This window comes from Manis javanica, chromosome 6 (genome assembly GCF_040802235.1).
Source record: "Manis javanica isolate MJ-LG chromosome 6, MJ_LKY, whole genome shotgun sequence".
Lineage (NCBI taxonomy): Eukaryota > Metazoa > Chordata > Mammalia > Pholidota > Manidae > Manis > Manis javanica.
Genome location: NC_133161.1, coordinates 128,414,416 through 128,441,595, shown reverse-complemented (window position 1 = coordinate 128,441,595; position 27,180 = coordinate 128,414,416). Strand labels below are relative to the sequence as shown.

Genomic DNA, 27,180 nt, shown 5'->3' with positions numbered 1-27,180 from the left:
TCACATGACACTGGAAGTCAAGAAGAGAGAAAAGAATTTATTACACATTCAAAATAAAATGTTAAATTCAGGAGGACTTGATACAGGTATGTGAGGAGGATAGAGGAAGAATGAATGTGAGAAGATAAATTAAAATTGCCTAACCAGGACAAGTCTGAGAAAATGCTAAAGATTCTGAGCTTCAACCTGTATCTGCCCTTTACACCACTGTAGACTCTTCATATACCATTTCATAGTGACTCCCTCCAGGGCTCAGGGTTGAACCCTAAAGTGAAATTCTGAAATGCTTTTTATATAAGTTACTTCCCTTCCAAAAAAAACTGATGATACATTTTCTTCATGGTTTTCTTCATCTCCATGTTCCTGAGTGTGTAGATCAGAGGGTTGAGCATGGGAGCAATGATGGTGTAGAAAAGAGCCAACACTTTATCTTCTGGAAAAGTGGTGGCTGGTCTGATGTAAGTGAAGAGAACAGGCAGAAAAAAGAGAACCACAACCGTGACGTGGGAGCTGCAGGTGGAAAGAGCTTTGGTGCGGCTCCCCACAGGGTAGGACCTGATAGTGTGCAGTATCAGAAAGTAAGACACCATCAGAACCACAAAAGTCACCAAAGCAATCAGACCTGAATTAACAATTACCAAGAGACCAATTCTGTATGTATCAGTGCAAGCCAATTTCAGTAAAGGATACACATCACAGAAATAGTGGTCTATCTCATTGGGGCCACAGAAGGGCAAAAAGATGGTGAGCAGAAACTGACTGGCAGAGTGTATGAGTCCTCCAGTACAACAGGCCAGGATGATTGTGTTGCATCTCTGCCTGCTCATGATGACCGTGTAGTGCAGGGGCTTGCAGATGGCCACGTAGCGGTCATAGGCCATCCCTGTGAGGATGAAGATCTCAATGCCTCCAAGGAAGTGAAGAATAAAAAGCTGTGTCATGCAGTGATTATAAGAAATGGTCTTCCTTTCTGCCAGTAGATCAATCATTAGTTTGGGTGTCACTGTTGACGTATAGCAAAGGTCAGAGATTGAGAGATAATTAAGGAAGAAATACATGGGTTGCTCAATTAGCTGACTGCATGTGATAGAAATCATTATGAGCAAGTTTCCTATCCAAATAGCAATGTAGCAAAATAAAAATAAAGTAAAGCAGAGGATTTCAATGTTCTTGTTTTGAGATAGTCCCAAGAGAATAAACACAGTGACATTATTTCTATTTTCCACAGTCCAGTGCAGTGAAAATTCATGTTCATCCCCTGAAAAGAGATAATGCATAAGTCAAAGTCAGAAATGTCAATAGAGAATATTGATGACAACACTCCATACTATGAAGCTGTGTTTATGGGGTATGATCCTAGAAAATGAAAGTCTGATATTTAATACATTTTTTCTGATTAGTCTCATAATGGTTTCCATAAATTAGTCTTTCAGGATGTTATGTTCAATCTTGACATTAATAAAAATTGACATTAATAAAAATGATGTATTCAATCAACATTTAAAAAATGTTTAAAAATTATCATTAGTTGCCAAATAGTTTCAAATTCTAAAGGAATATACAACTAAGTCCTTGGAAAGGATATTTCTCTGGATACTTCCAAACTCAAATATGTTAAAGATGCAAGTATAAGTCATTAAAGTTTTCATTTAATAATATAGAAGCATATGTGAACTTAACAGTGGTCACCTGTAGAATATAAACTACCTCAAAATACTTTTAGAATGGTGTGGGAAATACAATTAAAGATTTATATAATGATATAAATATATATATTTACAAAATAGAAGATAAAAAAGAATCTCTGCAAAAGGCCCATACAATCGGTTTGAATATATTCTGATTGCTTATCTTTTCCTTAGTGATTTGTGGCAGTAAAACACTGACATTTTATAGGAGTATGTTTATTTTTATAGGCACATCAGTAAGAATCATATATATAAATGAGTCACAGAATAATGGAATCATAAAAACAAAAAAATGAGGAGCAGAAGGCACTTTTACTTTTATGATATTGCTCTTGACTCCATATATCATATTTTGTAAGTCAATTTCTTCACAGTAGCTTGAATTAGAGTATGAATTTCTGTTCTATATTTGTACAATGTATTCTTTTTGCCCAAACTTCTAAAGAATCTTGACACTGCATATTTCAGAGAAAAATTTTTTGTTGGCTTAATGGGAAAAGTTTTATGTGAAGAAAAACATTTGTGTCCCAGGCTCCAGTGTGTGCATTTGGGTACGAATCACTTTATTTCTTTGAATTTAAATTATCTCATTTGTAAAATAAGGAAATCTGACTGAACTTGGTCACAAAATGGTTGAGAAACTCAAATAAATAAATGGCCACTGCTCTATTAATCATAGAAATATTATTTGCTGAGTTTATTATCTTAGGTTAGAGTTACCAAATCAGTAATCCACAGTTGTCAATAAAAATATAACCAATAATATCTTGGTATGGTGACAGGGAGTAGCTGCACTTACTGCAGTGAGCATTTAGTAATGTATAAAGTTATCGAGTCACTATGTTGTACATCTGAAACCAGTTTAATATTGTATATAAACTATATGCTAATAAAAAAAGAACAAGGGAAATTAAATAAAGTTGTCAATAATAACGTCTAGTATTTATGACTCCCATACAGAAAATGAAATTTAATATCGTAAAATTATTTTGAGTGGGAAAGTAACTTCAAGATTTACCAGCTATGTGTCCTAGTTATAATAAAAGGGATTTTAATTTAAAAATATAGAATATACATTGAATGAATAAGGGTGGTTTTAATTTCTTTGTCATTCAGCAATTTTATTAAACCAACAGAATATGATATGTGAAAACACAGGCAATTAAGTTGGGGTTGAACATAGCTTCTGCTAACTTTGACTATCAGGCTAATGAAAAAAATAGCAAAAATTGGTAACCACACAATCCAATTGTCTTTTCTATGAATTTTGACTCCCAAATGCCTCATCAATATTTAACATCTTTCTTTAAAATTTGTGATCTTATCTTCTGCCTAATCTTGTAGCTACAATTTCTCATCAATCTTTAAATTCTCTCATCACTCTTTTTTACAGATTAAGTTAACTAGGTTGCCTTCCAAATACAAAATTCCTTCACAATGGAACTTCAAAACAATTTATTTCTATGGTACGGCTTTAAGATTTAGAATTAGCTTAGAGAGAAGCCATGGTAAAGTAAGGTTACTTGTCTGCACTTATGCCATTTAAAATTTTCCTCATCTATAAATAATTAAAGGCAATTTAAAAAATAACATTTAAAACACTGATCTTGTCAGTTTTTAAAGTAATTTCTTATTCATTTGAATGGACATAAACAAAACCATTCTTTTAATAATGTGCATAGAAATAAGCAACCACCTAAATAATTTTCCCCCTCCCCTAAAACTACAAAAGAAAATTTTGGTTCATATATGTAATTATTCTTCTGAAGAAACTTAAAATTTGTTAGAATATCATTATTCAATTACAAGAACTATCAACAAATCTAATAATTCTCAGTTTACAATTAGAGCATTCCCACATACTTAACATTCTTCTGAATGCTGTATAGGCATAAACCTCTTTAATCTTCATGTTACTGAACCAGACAAACCTGGATCCACTCTCCTGGTGCATAAGAAAGCCAAGCACTTATACGGGGATGTAGTGAAAGAAAGAGGGTGTTATTGCAGGGTGCCATGCAAGACCAGGTAGGTCCCAAGCTCCTATTGGCTACAAGCAAGGGTTTAAAGGCAAAATTATGGGAAGGGTTGCAGGGCATGTGATCAACTTGTGCCCATTTTTCTGATTGGTCAGTAGTATGATGGGATTGTTTCAGGAACCTTATCATTTATCAGTGTTTTGGCTCCACCCAATCTGGGGTCTCCATGCCTGTTTGTCAGGAGGTGGCCCAATCTGGTGGGGATCTAAATTCTTGCAAAATATCTCAAGGCTATGTGAATCAAGAGTTTGTCTCTGGCCTTGAGGGGGAATTGAGAGTCCTCTGTCTGTTTAGTTTGCTCTATCTTGGTTTACAAACTCCCATTACCTTTCATTTCTAATTATTCAGTTTAATTCCCACACTCGGGGTCATAATTGAGGGACTTGGGTTTCTCTTTATTAATGAGAAGGCTCAAGGGCTTCATCAAGAGGGGGCTACCTGTGCAGTTACACTAATAATAACTCTGAGAAGTAAAATTAATAAAACTCATTTTGCAAAAGGGGAAATTGAGTCATGGAGAACTTTAATAACCCAAGATCATAAACTTAACAACTAGTAAAGTCAAGATCTAAAATGAAATTTATCTCACTTTGCAATACACTTAGGCAATGCACTTACACACTTACCACAGTTCCTGATACATAGTGTACACTCAGTAAATATTTAGGACTATTTATACTTAAAAGAGGGTCTCAACTGCTCTTAATATTTCCATTTTTAATCTGTGCAAAGTAAACACTATACATTCTTAATTTGCACAATCTTAAATTCCTCAAGGAGAGAAAAGCAATCTGAAATTCTGCCTTGAAATAGTAAGAACTGCCTGCACGAATTTCATTTTGAATCCTAGCCACTACTCCATGATCTGTGCAACTTTGGGCAAGTACTGTGTTTTTCTCAGATTATCAAGTTGCATTTCTTGAGTTCACTGATGATGAGTACATCTAACTAAAGGGTCTGAGTCATCCAGTATGTGGTAGGGATTTCATCAGTATTTCCAATTATTTTATCTTTATCTCTTGTCAAAAACAGGCTACCATTTATTTAACCAATAATCAGTAGAAGTTTGCTGAATAATTCAAAGAAATAAATTCTTTAAGATAATATATAACTTATTCAATAATTGTAATCATTACCACCACAATTTTTTCTAGCAAGAAGTGCAGGCAACAGAGTGCCTAGATAAGGTAAACAAAGAATCACATTCTGAGATACTTCCATTCAATTTTTAGTGACCTGCTTAGGGTTTTTGTTAATTATTGGACCGATTTTTTGTTTTGTGGAGCAGTGCAGGTACAGTAACTATAGGAGTGTTTCCTGCAGGGGGCTCGTCTGGATTTTGGGTTTTCTCATTTTCTTGGTAACCTGTGAATCACGTTTGTTCTTCATCAATACTTCATTAACTTTCAAGCAAAAGTTATAAAACTGTTTTCTTCTAATTTGAAATTTGCTATCCAGCTAAGCATGGAGTTCCCTTCTCCATCTCTCTGTTCCTTGGGGTTGTCGTATCACACCCTCAATGGGCAACTCCTTGAATTGATCACTGCCCTCACCTCAGAAGACGTTAGTCTATAAAATTCAGAACACATGCCTGCATTTAACTTTAACTGGCAGTCAGTCTGTTATCTATACAATGGAGGCAAAAATATATTCAATAGATAATATACATTCAGCAGGATAATGCAAAGAGAGGAGAAATAATTCACCGCACATTCTTCCACTTCAGATGCTGTGGATCCATTCCTATTCCTTCCTTTCAGGGTTTTCTCTCTTCCTTCGTTGAACTTTTCATCATTCCCCTTTTGTTCAGAGTATTTCACTTCAGCTTTTTGAATTCACATCTCACTCAGCTTAGTTCATTAACCATTTATAGAAAAAAAACCTTTGGATTATTTTAGAGACAACTGACACTTGTCACTCAACCAAACTTCACATAAACAATGAGAGATCTTAGGCTCTGAGTAAGTTTGAAGACTTGTCGAATAATTTTAATATCCAAATGAATTAAATCACAATCTATTTTTTCAGCACTGAAATTATTTCTAGACATGTGCGCACATGATTAACTAATACTCAATCGAGTACACACTCTGACACTGATTTCTTCTACTCTAGAGCATTGACTATTCCCTGCAAGTTGTTTGGACTTACCTTCCCAGATCATAAGCTCACTGGGTGGATTTCCCTTAGATCTAAGTTATCAGACCCATTATTGCTAGGATAGAATCCAGAATAATTTATAAATAGTATGTAACTTCCAATTAACTTTGTGTGTGTTTTAAAAATCTCCATCATTAGACATTCCTCCTGGGCCCCCATAATTCCCCTGCACTTTACTCAAAGAGCTTTGTGATACAAAATAAATTCGTGGGGCTTTTGCTTTGCAGGCCTTATCCTGTCCATAATCTCTATAAATTGAGTAGAAAAGGATAGCCCTGGCTGTAATGGTAGCTAACGTTCTTTATCTCTCCTCAAAGCGTGTTTTTGTTGTATTCTGAGAGAGAATTAGAATGAGTTCTAGTTTATTTCAAAGTATTAGGTATGGTTACTTAAAAATTATAAGTGAATAGATCTTAGTATAATTTTGTATAGATTTAGAAAATTTCCAAACAATAATTTGAAAAAGAAAAGCCTGGTTGAGTTTACTCACAAAATATATTTGGATAGGTAGAGTTTAGGCAGAATCTGGGAACCTCTGAGGGCTTATTAAACATGCTCCTGCTCAGCTGCCTATCTTACACGGCTAAACTTCAGTTTTAGGAGTTGGGGAGAAATGATTAGGGATTATGTTTCTCTAAATACAGTGTCTTCTCAGTGGATTCCTTTCTTAGAAGATGGTGAAGAAAGAAACGTCATCAGCACAGCACCATCCAGCAAAATGTATGGGAATAGTGTTATTTCTATTGTAAATGTTTACTGTCTTAAATACTATTCATTCCATGCATTTTAACCACTAATCAGTTTTTCACATGTAATCTCCAGTTATCATTTCACATTTAAGTGGCGTTCATAACTTTACTTCTCAGTTTCATAGTGTAAATGAAGCATATAAGATGCAGAGATGTTTACTGAGTTGGCCAGAGTCAGGTCATTAAAAACTGGTAGGCTGGCATGCAAGGCAGACTCTAAGACTCCTGGCTTCATGCTCTTTCTTTTCCCCAAGTTGTTAGGTGTGGCCTTTGAGGATGAAGACAAGATATCCTGACTTCCCCTTATGTTTCTTATATTGATTCATCACTTACAGTGTTATGAAATTTATCAGGAAAGCAAAACTTTTGATCAAGAACATATGGGTAGTATATATATCACAAAATGATAGTATATATAAAACAAATGAAAGACAATAGGACTAAGAATAATGTTTATTATTCTCAACTTTTTGCTCTTGAAACTTGTAGACATTGCTACATTGTCGTTTTACTTGGTTTTAGAGAAGTGGTAGAATCCAGTACCACACTCTTTATTAACTTGTCTGAATCATGATTTGTACATTTCCTCCCTAGCTTAAATCTCCTACAACTTGCCCCCCATATTATTTTCTCTCCCTTTCCTTCCCCTCCATTTTATGTTATTGCTGAATTATATACATGAAAAGGGGTATTGCGTTTTTTCAAATATTTTTCATGTTTTTCAAATAATTCCCTTGATATTATACTGTTGTCCGCCTGCTTATGAAGGTCTGTTTTTTCATAGAGATCCTGATTTTTTGTACAGTACTGATGATACCAGTAACATCCATCCATGTTATCAAGTCTTCCCCAACATTCCATTGCACTCATAGTCCATCAGTGTAGTAAGATGCCATAGAGTCACTACTTGTCTTATAGAAGAAATTTTTGATTCAATACTTACAACTATATTTTTGTTTGTTTTGTTATACTGGCAAGTGCCTTTAGTAAAATATTAAAAGCTATTAATTTGAACTGGTAATAATAAGCTTCACTTATTGTCATAGATTTCAAAGGAATGACTTGTAGTATTTCATCATTCAACACAGCATATACTATAAAATTTTTACAGGTAATATTTTTTGGATTAGGTTTCCAATGAAGTTGTAATGAATAATCTATTGAGATAATAGAGGACTTTTCTCCCTTAACAAACTGAAAATTTGAAACTAGAAATTTACCTCTTTGTATTGTATAGTTTTGGTAAGTACTATTTTTTCATTTGATATCTAAATATTCTCTACTTTCTATTATATTTCTTCCTTGACTTAATACTTCTTTAAAAATTTTTCTAAAATTACCATATATTTGTGGTTGCAAGTTACCTTATGATAAATTTTACTGTAAATTTTCATTACATAAGATGCAAAATGCAGTTTCTTTGACACATGTTGAGAATCAATATGTGACATGAAATATGGTAAATTGTTTTGAATAATCCATATGTTCTCATCAGTTGATGAGTATAGTATTCTAGATACATCCATTAATGCTGTCTATTGCCTTAGATCAAATACTCCCTATTCTTCTATTTCCATAGCAAGTTAGAATTTATAAATGTTTCCATGCTGCAAGTTCTACCAATATTTAGTGATTTTAAAAAGTGACAATGACTCGTGCCTCAAGGCCTATCTTGTTATTGTGTGTGTGTCCCTGTTGCAAACGCACTAGCTACGATGACGCTTTTGCTGCTCTTCAATACCCCAGGGTTTAGAAGCATCTTTCAGTAAAAACACATTACTATAGTTTAATCCATGATGATGTTCTTTGTTTTTTCACTGGAGAATTTAGTCTGTGTTGATTTTATTTTATTTATATATTTGAATTGACTTCTATGATTTTTTTTTGCTTTTCATTTTTCCAAATTTGTCTATTTCCTCCCTCTTTTCTTGTTTTTTGATTGGACTGGCTTTCTCTCATTCCTTCAGTACATTTTATCTATTATCATCTATCTATCCATAAGCTGTCTATATCTATCATCTATCTGCTTACCTATCGTCTTCCTACCGGTCTCTACTACTACTCTAATGTAATGTAGTAGGACATGATGTAAGAAATCGTGTCTGTACATTAATGTTAACCAGTCTACATTTGATCAGCATTTTTCCTTCTACTGAATAGCACATGGTACTTAGAACACTTTTTTTCTGATCATTTCTTCCAACTTGCATGATGATCTGCAGCAGGATTTTTGTTCTCCTATGTTTTATCTCACTTATTGGACAAGATTGTCATTTTTAACACAATTTCTAGGTTTATGTATAAGACTACCATTTTCCATTTTACCCATTCCTCCTGGAAAATCCTTCTTAGATATTTTCCACTTTTATGAGAATCTTCCTTACAATTTCTTTTAGTGAAAATGGATTTGTAGTAAACTTATGATTGTTTTTATTGTTGTACTGAAAAACCCCTCATTTTTCTCTTGTTCTTGAAAAAATGACATTTCTCTCTTAGTGCTTTCAGTATGTAATTTCATTTTCTTCTGTCTTCTATACTTTCTTTGATTTAAATTGTTACCAATTGCTATTATTGTTTTTTATGCCTTTAAAGAGCACTCTTTTTATTCTGTATTTTCTAAAGATTATTCCTATCAATTCAGAAAAATTACCACTAACTATCTCTGACAATATTTTTTCTCACTATTACCCAAACTCGAGTCTGGTAAACATATGTTGCTCCCTTTTACTTCATTCATAATCTCTAATATCTCTTTAATATTTTCCATCTTCTTGAAAATTCTGTATTCTGCTAATTTATTAACATCTAAAATTTCATTCACTGAAACTTTCTTAAGATTCAACTATCCTGTTTTACCCATCAACTTTCTAATTAAAACATTCTTTTATATTTCTTAAATTATTTTGTTTCCTTTTTAACATACTGGGCTATTCTGAGAATACTGTTCCTATATCATGCTCTTAAAATTATATTTACTGTTTACATAACACTTATATTCATATTATATTTATGCTTGATAAAGGCAGTCATTGCATGACATATGCTGCAGTAACTGTTTCCACATAATTTCCTCCTATGTAAGTTCTTTTTGCTGGCTGATCATATCTATTTGCGAAAAAATTAAATATTTTATCCTTCATTTTTGTTTTTCTATTTAAGTATGTTTATGTGGAGCCCTACTAAATATATGTATTTTTTCCTTTTTTTTTTTGAGAGGGCATCTCTCATATTTATTGATCAAATGGTTGTTAACAACAATAAAATTCTGTATAGGGGACTCAATGCACAATCATTAATCAACCCCAAGCCTAGTTCTCAACAGTCTCCAATCTTCTGAAGTAAAATGAACAAGTTCTTACATGGTGAACAAATTCTTACATAGTGAATAAGTTCTTACATGGTGAACAGTGCAAGGGCAGTCATCACAGAAACCTTTGGTTTTGATCACGCATTATAAACTGTAAACAATCAGATCAAATATGAATATTCATTTGATTTTTATACTTGATTTATATGTGAATCCCACATTTTTACCTTATTGTTATTGTTATTATTATTATTATTATTATTTTTAATAAAATGGTGAAGTGGTAGGTAGATGCAAGATAAAGGTAAATAACATAGTTTAGTGCTGTAAGAGGGCAAATGTAGATGATCAGGTGTGTGCCTATAGACTAAGTATTAATACAAGCCAGACAAGGGCAACAAAACATCCACAGATGCAGAAGATTTCTCTCAAAATAGGGGGAGTGGGGTTCTAAGCCTCACCTTTGTTGATCCCCAATTTCTCACCTGATGGCCCCCCTGCGACTGTGCCTGTCTTAGGTTGTTCCTCCCTTGAGGAATCTTACCTGTCTCTGGCTAACCAGTCATCTTCCGGGGCCATACAGGGAAATGTAAAGTTGGTAAGTGAGAGAGAAGCCATATTGTTTGAGAAGGTTAGCTTTTTACTTCTTTGCAGATTTATGCCCTGTGGCTTCTATGCCCAGCATTTGTCTTGAGGTATCTTTACCACTTGGAAGAATTATGATACTCGGTAATTTCATTATGAGGCACGAATTCTACTTAAGGGTTGTAATTAGGAAGAAAGAAGAAAAGCAATAGAAGAAGCAGATGGAAGAAAACATGGAAAGATTGATTATTTCATTGACATATCTTCTTGTAGAGTAACTTAAGCATGTATAGCTTTTAAACTACTAAATAAATGGCATGCACACCTTAACATAATAGGAATACAGTTACATAACCAAAGCAGAACTATAATATCCACCATAGCCAGTGAAACCAAGAAAACCAGTTAGGCACCCTAGGCATTTGTGAAAACTTATCAATGATATGATAGATATTGTCTAACTAAATTTTAATAGTTTGAGAAAAATCAGACAAATTAAAACAACACATTCCTGGGAACTGTTCACATCCCATATGTTCTTTTAACAGTAGATAGTTTGTAGTCGCAAGATTTTGGAGCGCTGCAACTTGCACTTCTTCTAATTCTTGGTTGAGTTGCAACAGTACAGATCCAATCAAATTTGTTGTTTTACTGTAAGCACAGGCCAGCTTAGATATCTCCTTCTTCATTCCCATGGCAAGTCCAGTAACCGGTGGGATGAATGCAGCTACAACTACAACAGCGCCAGGACCTTTGTTGAAGTTTTTCTGGAATGACTCTTAAAGAGAATGCTGATGTTGGAAGTTTTTCTTCATATTGTATCTTAATTAATTTTCTGGGTAGCCAAATTAGGCTTTGATCCTCTGTATAAACACAAACAAACCCTTTGGCCACACTTTGATATGTCTTTCATATCATTGTGAAGAACTTATTGGAGATTACAGAGGAACTGCTTTTTTTTCTTTAAGAGAAAGGATTATTATCAGAAAAATGTACTTTCGTAGCTGATCACCTGACACCCTTTAAATGATCAAAATTAAGGATATTTAAAGCATACTTTCATCGTTGATTTACAGTTAGTTTTATCCTATCAGGGAGTTATCCCCCTTTTCTTTCCTTTTTTTTTAAATCATTAATCTACAATTACATGAAGAATATTATATTTACTAGGCTCTCCCCTATACCAGGTCCCCCCGACAAACTCCTTTACAGTCACTGTACATCAGCAGAGCAAAATGTTGTAGAATCACTACCTGTCTTCTCTGTGTTGTACAGCTCTCCCCTTTCTTCCCCCCCATTATGCATGCTAATCATAATAACCCCTTTCTTCTTCCCCCCCTTATCCCTCCCTACCCACTCATCCTCCCCAGTCCCTTTCCCTTTGGTACCTGTTAGTCCATTCTTGGGTTCTGTGATTCTGCTGCTGTTTTGTTCCTTCAGTTTTTCCTTTGTTCTTATACTCCACAGATGAGTGAAATCATTTGGTATTTCTCTTTTTCCACTTGGCTTATTTCACTGAGTATAATACCCTCTAGCTCCATCCATATTGTTGCAAATGGTAAGAATTGTTTTGCTTTTATGGCTGAATAATATTCCATTGTGTATATGTACCATATCTTGTTTATCCATTCATCTACTGATGGACACTTAGGTTGCTTCCAATTCTTGGCTATTGTAAATAGTGCTGCGATAAACATAGGGGTGCATCTGTCTTTCTCAAACTTGAGTGCTCCGTTCTTAGGTTAAATTCCTACGAGTGGTATTCCTGGGTCAAATGGTAAGTCTATTATGAGAATTTTGAGGAACCTCCATACTGCTTTCCAAAATGGTTGAACTAATTTACATTCCCACCAGCAGTGTAGGAGGGTTCCACTTTCTCCACAACCTCGCCAACATTTGTTGTTGTTTGTCTTTTGGATAGTAGCCATCCTTACTGGTGTGAGGTGATACCTCATTGTGGTTTTAATTTGCATTTCTCTGATAATTAGCAATGTGGAGTATCTTCTCATGTGTATGTTGGCCATCTGTATTTCATTTTTGGAAAACTGTTCAGTTCCTCTGCCCAATTTTTAATTGGATTATTTGCTTTTTGTTTGTTGAGGTGTGTGAGCTATTTATATATTTTGGACCTCAAGCCTTTATCGGATCTGTCATTTACAAATATATTCTCCCATACTGTAGTGTATATTTTGTTCTATTGATGGTGTCTTTTGCTGTACAGAAGCTTTTCAGCTTAACATAGTTCGACTTGTTCATTTTTGCTGTTGTTTTCCTTGCTCGGGGAGATATGTTCAAGAAGAGGTCACTCATGTTTATGTCTAAGAGATGTTTGCCTATGTTTTTTTCTAAGAGTTTTATGTTTTTATGACATACATTCAGGTCTTTGATCCATTTTGAATTTACTTTTGTGTATGGGGTTAGACAATGGTCCAGGTTCATTCTCCTACATGTAGCTGTCCAGTTTTGCCAGCACCATCTGTTGAAGAGACTGTTGTTTCGCTATTGTATGTCCATGGCTCCTTTATCAAATATTAATTGACCATATATGTTTGGGTTAAATGTCTGGAGTCTCTAATCTGTTCCACTGGTCTGTGGCTCTATTCTCGTGCCAGTAGCAAATTGTCTTGATTACTATGGCTTTGTAGTAGAGCTTGAAGTTGGGAAGTGAGATCCACCCTACTTTATTCTTCTTTCTCAGGATTGCTTTGGCTATTCAGGGTCTTTGGTCTTTCCATATGAATTTTTGAATTATTTGTTTCAGTTCATTGAAGAATGTTGCTGGTGATTTGATAGGAATTGCATCAAATCTGTATATTGCTTTGAGCAGGATGGCCATTTTGACGATATTAATTCTTCCTAGCCATGAGCATGGGATGAGTTTCCATTTGTTAGTGTCCCCTTTAATTTCTCTTAAGAGTGACTTGTAGTTTTCAGGGTATAGGTCTTTCACTTCTTTGGCTAGGTTTATTCCTAGGTATTTTATTCTTTTTGATGCAATTGTGACTGGAATTGTTTTCCTGATTTCTCTTTCTATTGGTTCATTGTTAGTGTATAGGAAATCCACAGATTTGTGTGTGTTGATTTTGTATCCTGCAACTTTGCTGTGTTCCGATATCAGTTCTAGTAGTTTTGGGGTGGAGAATTTTTTTTTAATGTACAATATCATATCATCTGCGAATAGTGACAGTTTAACTTCTTCTTTACCAATCTGGATTCCTTATATTTCTTTGTTTCATTCTGATTGCTGTGGCTAGGACCTCCAGCACTATGTTAAATAACAGTGGGGAGAGTGGGCATCCTTGTCTTCTTCCCGATTTCAGAGGAAAAGCTTTCAGCTTCTCACTGTTCAGTATAATGCTGGCTGTGGTTTTATCATATTTGGCCTTTATTATGTTGAGGTACATGCCCTCTATACCCATTTTGCTGAGAGTTTTTATCATGAATGGATGTTGAAATTGTCAAATGCATTTTCAGCATTTATGGAGATGATCATGTGGTTTTTGTCTTTCTTTTTGTTGTGGTGGTGGATGATGTTGATGGATTTTCAAATGTTGTACCATCCTTGCATCTGGGGATGAATCCCACTTGGTCATGTTGTATGATCATTTTGGTATATTTTTGAATTCAGTTTGCTAATATTTTATTGAGTATTTTTGCATCTACATTCATCAGGGATATTGGTCTGTAATTTTCTTTTTTGGTGGGGTCTTTGCCTGGTTTTGGTATTAGGGTGATGTTGGCTTCATAGAATGAGTTTGGGAGTATTCCCTCTTCTTCTATTTATTGGAACACTTTAAGGAGATTGGGTATTATGTCTTCTCTGTGTGTCTGATAAAATTCCGAGGTAAATCCATCTGGCCCCGGGGTTTTGTTCTTGGGTAGTTTTTTGATTACCGTTTCAATTTCTTTGCTCGTAATTGGTTTGTTTAACTTTCGTGTTTCTTCCTTGGTCAGTCTTGGGAGGTTGTATTTTTCTTGGAAGTAGTCCATTTCTTCTAGGTTTTCCAGCTTGTTGGCATATAGATTTTCATAGTAGTCTTTAATACTTCTTTGTATTTCTGTGGAGTCTGTCATGAATTTTCCAGTCTCATTTGTGATTCTGTTGAATTGTGTTGATTCTCTTTTTCTCTTAATAAGTTGGGCTAGAGGCTTTTTTCATTTTCTCAAAGAACTAGCTCATGGTTTCATTGATTTTTGCTATTGTTTTATTCTTCTCAGTTTTGTTTATTTCTTCTCTGATTTCTATTATGTCCATCTTTCTGCTGACTTCAGGCCTCATTTGTTATTCTTTTTCCAGTTTCGATATTTGTGATGTTAGACTATTTATTTGGGATTGTTCTTCCTTCTTCAAGTGTGCCTGGATCGTTATATACTTTCCTCTTAAGACTGCTTTCACTGCATCCCACAGAAGTTGGGGCTTTGTGTTGTTGTTGTCATTTGTTTCCATATATTCCTTGATCTCAATATATTTTGTTTGTTGATCCATTGATTATTTAGGAGCATGTTGTTAAGCCTCCATGTGTTTGTGAGCCTTTTTGCTTTCTTTGTAGAATTTATTTCTAGTTTTATACCTTTGTGGTCTGAAAAATTGGTTTGTACAATTTCAATATTTTGGAATTTACTGAGGCTCTTTTTGTGGACTAGTATGTGGTCTATTCTGCAGAATTTCCATGTGCACTTGAGAACAATGTATATCCTGTTGCTTTTGGATGTAGAATTCTATAGATGTCTATTAAGTCCACCTGTTCTAGTGTGTTGTTCAGTGCCTCCATGTCCTTACTTATTTTCTGCCCAGTGGATCTATCCTTTGGGGTGAGTGGTGTGTTGAAGTCTCCTAAAATGGATGCATTGCAGTCTATTTTCCCCTTTAGTTCTGTTAGTATTTGTTTCACATATGCTGGTGCTCCTTTGTTGGGTGCATATATATTTAGAAAGGTTATATCCTCTTGGTGGACTGAGCACTTTATCATTATGTTGTGTCCTTCTTTATCTCTTGTTACTTTCTTTGTTTTGAAGTCTATTTTGTCTGATATTAGTACTGCAACCCCTGCTTTCTTCTCGCTGTTGTTTGCCTGAAATATGTTTTTCCATCCCTTGGCCTTTAGTCTGTGCATGTGTTTGGGTTTGATGTGAGTTTCTTGTAAGCAGCATATAGATGGGTCTTGCTTTTTTACCCATTCTATTACTCTGTGTCTTTTGATTGGTGCATTAAGTCCATTTACATTTAAGGTGACTATAGAAAGATATGTACTCATTGCCATTGCATTCTTTAAATTTGAGGTTACCAAAGGTACAAGGTTAGCCTCTTTAGTATCTTACTGCCTAACTTAGCTCGCTTATTGACCTGTTATATACACTGTCCAGAGATTCTTTTATTCTCTCCCTTCCTATTCCTCTTCCTCCATTCTTCATATGTTGGGTGTTTTGTTCTGTGCTCTTTTTAGGAGTGCTCCCATCTAGAGCATTCCCTGTAAGATGCCTTGTACAGGTGGTTTGTGGGAAGCAAATTCCCTCAGCTTTTGCTTGTCTGGGAATTGTTTAATCCCTCCATCATATTTAAATGATAATCGTGCTGGATCCAGTATCCTTGGTTCAAGGCCCTTCTGTTTCTTTGCATTAAATATATCATGTCATTCTCTTCTGGCCTTTAAGGTTTCTGTTGAGAAGTCTGATGATAGCCTGATGGGTTTTCCTTTATAGGTGACCTTTTTCTCTCTAGCTGCCTTTAAAACTCTTTCCTTGTCCTTGATCTTTGCCATTTTAATTATTATGTATCTTGGTGTTGTCCTTGTTGGGTCCTTTCTGTTGGGAGTTCTGTGTATTTCATGGTCTGTTCAATTATTTCCTCCCCCAGTTTGGGGAAGTTTTCAGCGATTATTTCTTCAAAGACACTTTCTATCCCTTTTCCTCTCTCTTCTTCTTCTGGTACCCCTATAATATGTATATTGTTCGTTTTGGATTGGTCACACAGTTCTCTTAATATTGTTTCATTCCTGGAGATCCTTTTATCTCTCTCTATGTCAGCTTCTATGTGTTCCTGTTCTCTGGTTTCTATTCCTTCAATGGCCTCTTGCATCTTATCCATTCTGCTTATAAATCCTTCCAGAGTTTGTTTCACTTCTTTAATCTCCTTCCTAGCATCTGTGATCTCCCTCCAGACTTCATCCTATTGCTCTTGCATATTTCTCTGCATCTCTGTCAGTATGTTTATGATTTTTATTTTGAATTATTTTTCAGGAAGACGGTTTAAGTCTGTCTCATTCTCTGGTGTTGTCTCTGTGATATTTTTTTGCCTGTAATTTTGCCTTTTCATGGTGATAGAAATAGTTTGCAGAGCTGGGACGAGTGACACCTGGAAGAACTTCCTTTCTTGTTGATTTGTGGCCTTCCTATCCTGGGAGAACAGTGACTTCTAGTGCCTTGTGCTTGGCAGCTGTGCACAGACAGGGCTTCTGCTTCCTGCCCAGCTGCTATGGAGTTTATCTCCACTGTTGCTGTTGGCATGGCCTGGCTCGGGCTGCTGCTCCAAAATGGTGGAGCCACGTTGGATGGGGAGTAGCTGGGGGGCTATTCATCTCTGTAAGGGGACTCCATGCTTCCTGCTGCCCAGGGGTTTAGAGTGCCCAGAGATCCCCAGATTCCCTGTCTCTGGACTAAGTGTCCCACTCTGTCCCTTTAAGCCTTCCAAAAAGCACTCTCCAAAGCAAAACAACAACAACCACAAAAAATTTTAAAATTAAATAAATAATTTAAAAAAATAGCCACTTGCTTTTCTTTGTCCTCAGGTGCCATCCTAAGGAACCCACTCACCAGTCTTGCTGCCCTGTTTCCCTTGTATCCAGGACCTCACACATGCATTGTGTCTGCGCTCTGGTCTGGATGGCTGGGGCTGGGTGTTCAGCAGTCCTGGGCTCCCTCTCCCTCCGGGTCTGACTCCTCTCCTCCAGACAGTAGCTGGGGGGAGGGGTGCTCGGGTCCCACCAGGCCAGGGCTTGTATCTTACCCCCTTTGTGAGGCGCTGGGTTCTCGCAGGTGTGGATGTGGTCTGGATGTTGTCCTGTGTCCTCTGGTCTCTATTCTAAGAAGAGTTGTCTTTGTTATATTTTCATAAATATATGTGGTTTTGGGAAGAGATTTCCACTGCTCTACTCACGCCACCATCTTGACTCTGAATCCTTTATTTTTTCCTTTTTAAGAAATAAATAATTTTCCTAGTTTTGCTTATTATGCAGGCAACTTTATATGCTCTAGGGAATATCCTATTTTTAAAACTTCCCAAGTGTGAAAACCTATGAATTAATCTTGATAGCAGAACCAAATGATGCATTGCTGGAATTTTTTTGAGCACCATTGCATAAACTATCTTTCTAAGAGCTTTCTTCTTTTTGTCTGTGATAGACAGGTTGATTTGCATTAATCATCATGTCACATACCCCACTGCATGGATTAGAAGTGCCAGAAGTTTCACATATTCCTAAACCATTTATTGCACTTACCCTAGTGTTTTTCAATTGAAAATTATTTTTTACTTAATAAATATTAGTTTATGTCAATATTGTATTAGAAAAGAGTATTAACACAGGTGTACAACCACTATCTTAATATTTTAAGTCTTAATTACAATATAACGCATGTTAAAGAAACAATAGAAGGCATGTATTCACCCAAACATGATCAAATGTTCAAAGCAATGATACTCATAACAGCCTTGAATGGGAGATTACTGGAATATCTAACAGTAAGAGAATGGAGTAATTGTTACATATTCATTCAATGAGATACTATATACAGATCATGAAAACACTCAGAAAATACACAAAATATGAGGAATGACTGTTACAAATAGAGTAATGAGGAGATAGACACTACAGAGTACAATATATATATCCATTTTTCTACAGAGTATAAATCTATATAAAACTAATCGACTTAGACATGAAAATAATTATTACCTTTGAGAAGTAGTGATTATAAGGAGCAATGAAGAGCATTTCTCTTCCAGATATGTTGGTAATTTCTAACTCAATCTGGTTGTTGATTACATGATATTGCTCAGTTTGTGATAATTCATGAATTGTACATGCATGATAGGTGCAATTTTTTATATTTCAGAGTTGATGTTTAAAATGTTTAAAGATTGAAGTTATTATTTTATTGTTTTCAGTATTTTAAAGTGTGAAAAACTCATGGTTTGCTCTATTTTTTTCACTACAATGACAAGCAGGTGATATAATCCCTTTTTTCAGCTGTCATCTGGTTCATTCATATCACATGAGCACAATTCTTACTGAGGATGTCACTTGGAGGAGAGCGTGAACAAAAATTATACCCAATGTGTTGGCGAGGCATCAGTGTAGCAGCATAAAACCACAGAGAGGATGTGCTTCCTGCTTGCCCACTTATCGGTCCAAGAAGAAAGGCCAGGAGATGATGACAATGGATGTTATTCACAGTCATGGTCTTGGGGAACTATGGCTTGAAAAGCAGGTAGGCTCCGGAAAGTCACTTTCATTCCAAGACTGTGTGCCGGCACCACACCTTCCTCATGGCGTTCTTCATCTCCGTGTTTCTCAGCGTGTAGATCAGAGGGTTAAACATGGGGGCAATGATGGTGTAAAAAAGAGCGAGAACTTTATCTTCTGGGAAAGTTGTGCCAGGTCTAATATAAATGAATAACGCAGGTGCGAAAAACACGACTACAACTGTTATGTGAGAACCGCAAGTGGAAAGAGCTTTGCTGCAGCTCTCTGCAGAATGCACCCTGACGTTGTACAGTATAAAAACATAAGACAACATCAAGACAACAAAGGTCAGCAAAGCAATTAGGCCTGAATTAGCAATGACTAGGAAGCCTATGATGTGTGTATTAGAGCAAGCCAGTTTCAGCAAAGGATACACATCACAGAAATAGTGATCAATCTCATTGGGACCACAGAAGGGTAAGAAGATGGTGAGCAGAAACTGACTGGCAGAGTGTATGAATCCTCCAGTACAACAGGCCAGGATGACTGTGTTACACCTCTGCCTGCTCATGATGACCGTGTAGTGCAGGGGCTTGCAGATGGCCACGTAGCGGTCATAGGCCATCCCTGTGAGGATCAAGATCTCAATGCCTCCAAAGAAATGGGTAGTAAACAGCTGTATCATGCAGTTGCTATAGGAAATGGTCTTCCTTTCTGTTAATAAGTCAATTATTAGTTTGGGTGTCACTGTTGATGTGTAACAAAGGTCAGAGAGTGAGAGATAATTAAGGAAGAAATACATGGGTTGCTCAATTAGCTGACTGCTTGTGATAGAAATTATTACGAGCAAGTTTCCTATGCAAATAGCAATGTAACAAAATAAAAATAAAGTAAAGCAGAGGATTTCAATGTTCTTGTTTTTAGAAATTCCCAAGAGAATAAAAACAGTGACATTATTGCCTTTTTCCATGGTGCAGCAAAGTTAGAATACAACAGTCACCTGAAATAATATCATTCCTGAGCCCATATTTAGAAATGTTTTTTGAGAAGAGGGATGATTATCTTATACTCAAGGAACTAACTAGGTTTAAATAAGTCTCATTCACTGTCCCAAAGAATACATATCAGATATTCAATCAAAATGACTCTCTAATAAAACACTATGTGAACATATATTAGCTGATTTCCATTAAAACTTTCAGCAAATTTTGATCACAGTGTCTGCCACAGTCAACATGAATGCCTTAGATGAATCCACGATAGAGGTTTGCATGCTGCTGAAAAGATGACACTGATTGACTAAATGTGCTCCATCAAATACTTTTATAGTTTTAAATTACAACTTTAGCATCAATCTTTACCAAGTGTCTTCGTGATGTCTGCTCAGAAAGTATGTGTTTTCAGCCCTAACCTCATACCTGGCTTTTCAGGTATGAAACAATTCCTATTTTAATTTCCTCTTTAACTTTCCCTATTACTGATTAAGTTAACTTTGTATTCACACAATGAATCATCAAACTGTGATAGAGATGGAATTTTAAAATAAAGATATTCATTTCCATAGGGGAACTTTAGGAACTTGAATTAGTTTTAGGACAAATTATGGAGAAATAGCTTATGATGATACCCCCCCAAATCCGACTATAGTAATATTAACCAACAAGTAAGAAGATTTTATTTTAATTTGAATAAAAAATAATGCTAACTACTACTGGTTATGAATTATTCATTAAGCATACCTGAAATATGTTCCTCATCCCCCCACCTCAAGGCTATTAAATAAATAATTTTAAGTCTCTGAGTAAAGGTATGCTGTGAATATTCTCAGGCAGTCATTTCACCAATCTGTCTGCATTTATTAGGATTTTGCAAAAAATATTACTTGACTCTTTACTTGTCTTGATTCAGAAGGCTACAGCTATGCTTAATTCCTACCTAACAATCCTCCTTGATTCAGCTTCCCCACAGACATAGGACTAGTATGATTAACTGCCCCATATTTTAGTATCTTGAAAAAATTATGAGTATAAATATGATAAGTAGTTTTTGGACAATGCCTGTTTACATGTCTTAATTCAGTCATTAACTTTAGGTGTGATCTTTGTGAGCCAGTTAATTTCCTTTAAAAGGTTTTTTTCTGCATTTATAACCTAGGAAAATATATTCACCTCTATATAATTCAAACTGCTCCTAAGACTGAACTTTGACCATGAATGAGAAAAATCTTTTAAATCTTTGAAAATAATAAAATGATGCATGCATGACAGTATTACTGTATTAAAAATAATGTACACAAAGAAAAATAATTTGAAATTACTTCTTGGTCAGTGTGTTACTGACTTTCTCCCTAGAGTTGTGTGTCCCTTACTTTTAATATGCAGTCAGCCAATAAAATAGGGTGATATTATTATAAGACTTTGATCCTGTTTTTCTAGAATATGTCATCCCACCTCAGTGGACACCCAGGTCCTCCTTGAATTTAGTGCTCTCTTAATTCAAAAAATGTCAGACTATAAAACTCGCAGTAAAGCCTATCTTAAAATTATATTAAGATCAATAAAAGAATGTTTTCTTGAACTAGTAGTTAAATACAGTTTTTGGCAAATATCACATATCTAGGCAGGATAATAGTAAGTAATAAAAGAGAAAGAAATGATTGACTTACATATGTTCCTCTGCACTTATTTTGAATCTATTTTTCCTTTATAGTCTTTTCTGTCCTCTCTTCATTGAACTGCAGGCATTCTGTTACCATTTACATGATTTCCTTTCAAGTTGCTGATTTGAAATTTTTCTCAGTACAGTGAATGCTACTGATGAGTTTTAGTTTCTAATTTCTTTTAGTTTATACATAAAAAGTTACGAAATTCATGCCATTTTAGTAACTACTGTCACCTGTCATACCCTCAAACCAAAAAATAATGGGAATTCACTCCACAGAAAAAGCTAGAAAGCAGGAAGAATATTATTTTGTTTCCCAAAGCTAGTCAAATCAAAGTTTATATAGATTCTGTGTTTGAACCACCACATTATTCTTGAGGGTTTTAAGGCTCAAATGCTAGGTAAAATTTTAGGTAAAATTTAGATCCTAAAGGTACATTTGTTTCCTCCCAAGGTGTTGCTTCTTCAGTTCCGGTTCATTATTTTACATGCCCAAGTAATCAGTTCACCAGTCAGTGTCCTTTTAGATCCAGGTTAGCAGAACAACTCTACTGCTGGCTTATAAAAAGCCTGCAAAAAAGATAACTGCAGCATGTTGTTAGAATCCATTCATTAAAAAGTTCTTGGTGACTGAGATCTCCTGTTTGTGCAATTTGAGTTTCCTTTTCCCTTTGCCATAATCTGGGGGAAAAAGCTATAGTTCTGGTCCTTTTGTTGGGAAATGATCTCCATCCATTGCCATGGAGTGTTTTTACTATGTTCTCTGGGGAGAAAGAATGTATGTGTTACTTAATGTGCCCCATTTAAGGTAAATACTCTGGAAAATTACAGACAGAACTTTCATGTCTTTTTAGATTTACAAAGCACTCATCGAAATAATTTGTCCACAGTGACGTTGAATATTCTGTAATGTTGCTCTAGTCTTAGGTCATTTTTCAATAGCCTTCCTCTTTGCATCTCTATTCAGGACTAGTTCTTGCTTCTTTTACTCTGCAAGCTCTATTAATAATAGCAAATACCTAGGAAATATTTACTCCATGTCAAACATTAAATGAGTGGGGGACTATCTTATTTACCTTTAGAACAACACTATGCAGAAGATGGTATTATCAACCCTATTTCACAGATGAAGAAACTGGGTCATGTAAAGTTACAGTGCAAAGCAGTAATTTTAATCAGATAGAGGTTACATTTACAGGGAGAAACGAATGTATTTGTGAAAGGATAGAGATGCTATTTTTCTGCCCTGAGTGGGCATTAATGGGAGTTTACTTTATAATTATTAATCATTCTGTATGTTAATGTTTCTTTGGGTGTCTCTTTAACAGCTAAAAGGCTAAAGTAATAAAGGTATAAAAATTACTAAGAGTCATAACCCAAGATACTGAAATTAACATAAACTGAAAGTTCACTTCCCTCCAAGTACAAATTACCAAAGGGTTCTGGGAGATTTCCTTATGATCAGTCTAATTCCCATAATCCAGTTAAACATTTTTCAACCTTTTTCTCTTTGCCTGTCAGTTGTCTTCCTTAGTCTCAATTTCATTAGTGTTTTTACATCTCCCCCATTCAGACATGACAGCTACTATAAGAAATCCTTTCTGTGAATGCTGTTGGTATTATAAAATGCTAAAGTCTCATTAAAATGGAATTTGTGCTTATATCTGTATGAGAAAACACCATTAGTACTAGGTCAATATTGTTTTCAAATACAAATTCTAATCACCAATAATACTAGGCAAGAAATTTCGGTATTAATAAAAAATGATAATGAAAACAATAATTGCCTTTTAAGTCCTTTAAAATGAATCTATTGTTTAATTATCTGAACTTCTATTTCACTTTTAGTGACAGTTTTATTTGCTCCAGATAAGAAATTAAACATCATAGAACATCTGCAAAAAAGTTTAACCCAAGAAACATTTTTTCATAATAAGAACTATTGAGATAGTAATTTGTCCAATTCCTCTAACAGTTCTGCTTAATTTTACATCCCCTGTCATTTTTCCTGCTCTCATACTTCTCTTTCCAGTGTCTCCAGAATGATTATAATTTTTTCATTGTATTTACATATCCTAAAATGTTGCCAGTATTTTAACTATCTTCCTTTTAAAAAAATCCTGTTATCTGGTATCTTCTGATGATACTTGCTGTGTTTCTTCAGGCATCTTTATTTAAATCCTACTGAATATGCAAAAAAGGCTTTTCATAAAATTTTCTTCTGGTTTCTCTAGAAAATCTTTTCTCAGTTGTCTCTTCATTCCAGTTACAAGATAGTTTGATATGTTTATTGTGCCACAATGTATTTTTAAATAATAAGCTTAATATTTTAAAGCAGTTTTATGTTCACAGCAAAACTGAAGGGAAAGTACAGAGAGTTTCCATATGCCTCCTGCTCCCAGACACACCAACCTTCCGCAACAGAGCAGTATATTTGTTACAATCAAAGGAACCTACATGGGCATATCATCACCCAAAATTCACAGTTTATATTAGGGTTCACTCTTGGTATTTGTTTTATGACCTACGGGTTTTGACATGCATAATGATGAGTAGCCACAACTGCAGCAGCAGGAGGGTTTCCCTGCCCTGAAGTCCTCTTTGCCCCTCCTATCAAGCCCTCCTCCCCCAAACCCTGGGCAAACACCTGACATTTCTGATGTCTCCATTGTTTGGCTTTCCTAGAATGTCATATAGTTTAAATAATATAGTATGGAGCCATTTCAGATTGGCTTCTTGTGCTTAGTAATATGCATTTAAGTTTCCTGCACATGGCTTTGTGACTTAATAGCCCATTCTTCTTAGCGCCCGATAATGTTCCATTGTCCACATGGACCACCTATGCAAGGGCATCTGCATTTATTCACCTATGGGAGGCATCTTGGTTGCTTTCAAGGTTGGCTATTATGAATAAAGCAGCTATAAACATGCATGTCCTGCCAAAATGTACTTGCTTTCTGCTGTACTGAGTCTAATTGTCTCTTGCTAGTTTTTCTTCTTCTTGTAGTACGTAAGTTGTTTTGTTCTGCATTCAATGACTAGACATTTACTTATCAATTTTAGGCAGGTAGGGTTTGTCAGCACTTATATGTTATTATTCAGTTCTTTACACTTTATGGAAAATGTTTTATATTTTGGTCAATCAGTGAAACGATAATGTTTGCAGCAACCTGAATTATTGATTCTTGCTCTGTTTTAAGTAGATTTTCTTTTTAATGTGAAGTAAGGATATTTGGCCTCCAGGAACTAGTTTAAAACAGATTCTACTGTACTGAATGTCTGTTTCACAACTGATTTCTGAATGTTGCTAGAGGATGTGTAAGTTAAAATTCTATCATTAATTTAAAGATATTATTTTAATTTTAGCTTTCAACTTCTCCACTACTACAGAATGTGTGTCACTATGTGGCCTGGTGTATAAGCCCAGAGTTCTTAATAGGATTATCATTAAAAAGTATTTCTTCTTTATAATTCATGGATCAATATAACAATGCCTTCTTTGCTTTGGCCCAGATGGTTTTTTTCTACAGGAACCTTAATACTCCATAAAATTAAGTTCCAGTGAATTTTGGTATGTGAGAATTCATATTTGTTTAGCCATCACTTTAAATTTCTAATTCTTATTTATCTCATTCATTCCACTCACAATAGTTGGTGGAACATAAATTCTATGACACAGTTCTTGGCTTTTTCATTCATGTTTAGGCCTTACTCTTATAAAGCTGATTTGCTGTAAGCTTTTTCAATTAATTGTGTGCTTCCTTTGAAAGTAATGTTTGACATTAAACTTTCCTCATGGCGTTCGGCATCTCTGAATTCCTCAGAGTACAGATGAAGGGGTTGAACAGAGAGGCAATGATGGTGTAAAACAGAGCAAATGTCTTGTCCAAAGGGTAAGGACAGGAGGCCTAAGACAGGCAAAGCTTACAGGTGCAAGCAATGACACGCCACAGCGACATGAAGCCCACAGGCAGAGAGGGGTTTGCGTCTCCCCAGCTGAGTGATTCTGTAAAGTAAATAATAAAATGTTATGAGAAATGCATAAGATAACAAAGGTGATTAAGGAGACTATACCTGAGAAGGCAACCACCAGGGCAGCAGTGATGTCGGTGTCAGCACTGGCAACTCTCAGCAACAGGAAGATGCCACAGAAATAGTGACCAATTTCGTTAGGCCGCAAAATGGCATCGGGTTGTCCTGGACAACCGAGGAAAGGCATGGACAGCCCCAGCAGCCCCAGCAGCTAAGATTAGCAGGTTGCGCCTGTCCTGCTCATAATGGTCATGCAGTGGAGAGGTTTGCAGATGGAAACAAAGCGATCGAAGACCATGGCAGTAAGGATGAAGATCTCAGTGCCTCCAAAGACGTGCATGGTAAGGATCTGCAACATGCAGTTACTGGAGGAGATGGTTTTTCTTTCCACGGAAGGTCAACAATTAACTTGGGTGTAAAGCTAGAGGTGTAGCAGATGTCCGTGGAGGATAAGTGGCTGAGGAAATAGTACATCACTGGTTTAAAAAGAGGGCTGCATTGAATGGAGAAAAGGATCAAAAGTTTTCCTGCCAACAGGGCAGCATAACAGAATAAGAAGAGCACAAAGCAAAGTATTTGTATGTTCTGGTCATAAGAAAGTCCCAAAAGAATGAATTCCGAGATATTCTTCTGTCTCTCCATATATTTCAAATTGCCATATATTATAACCAGATGGATTAAATATCTGAAAAGAAATAAAACACTAATCTGTACAAAAAAATAAAAATAATGTGAAATTTACCAAAAATTGTATTGACACAACTAATTTAATATTATTTATTCCTGATAGATTTATGCTTCTTTTTATTTCTTTTATTCTTGAAATCTATTTTAAATAATTCTATAAAGGGGAAAACAATACTTTTTCAACATTATCATAGTGATTATAGAATATTAAAATATTAGTTTGATCTAGAGAAAATATTTTATTGTTAATTAGTTATTGAGATAAGTTTTATTCATGTTTCTTAAAAACAATTATTTTGCACTTTTTTATATTGAAGAATAGTTGATAACATGATATTATATTGGTTTTAAGTCTAAACACAGTGGTTCAAAGTCCCCCACATGAATAAATCCTCACCCCAACTAGTGCAGTTACTATTTGCCAAGATAGGAAGATGGTCTAGAACACTTGTTTATATTCTCCATGCTGCACTTCCATCCCTGTGACCAGCTTATATTATGATTGAGATTTTTTTTTTGAGAGGGCATCTCCCATATTTATTGATCAAATGGTTGTTAACAACAATAAAATTCAGTATAGGGGGGTCAATGCTCAATGCACGGTCATTAATCCATCTCAAGCCTAATTCTCATCAGTCTCCAATCTTCTGAAGCATAACGAACAAGTTCTTACATGGTGAACGAATTCTTACATAGTGAATAAATTCGTACATGGTGAACAGTACAAGGGCATTCATCACAGAAACTTTCGGTTTTGATCAAGCATTATGAACTATAAACCATCAGGTCAAATATGAATATTCATTTGAT

General features: G+C 35.3%; 2 protein-coding genes across 2 annotated transcripts; both read right to left on the bottom strand.

Annotated features, from left to right (window-relative positions):
* Positions 1 to 299: 299 nt before the first annotated feature.
* LOC108404626 (olfactory receptor 4P4-like) lies at positions 300 to 1,220 on the bottom strand. Its single transcript, XM_037013756.2, has one exon. The coding sequence runs from the start codon at positions 1,095 to 1,097 to the stop codon at positions 300 to 302; it is 798 nt and encodes a 265-aa protein (XP_036869651.2). The 5' UTR covers positions 1,098 to 1,220.
* Positions 1,221 to 19,036: 17,816 nt separating this feature from the next.
* Positions 19,037 to 19,960, bottom strand: LOC140850284 (olfactory receptor 4P4-like). The gene has a single exon (XM_073240021.1). The coding sequence runs from the start codon at positions 19,958 to 19,960 to the stop codon at positions 19,037 to 19,039; it is 924 nt and encodes a 307-aa protein (XP_073096122.1).
* Positions 19,961 to 27,180: the final 7,220 nt, after the last annotated feature.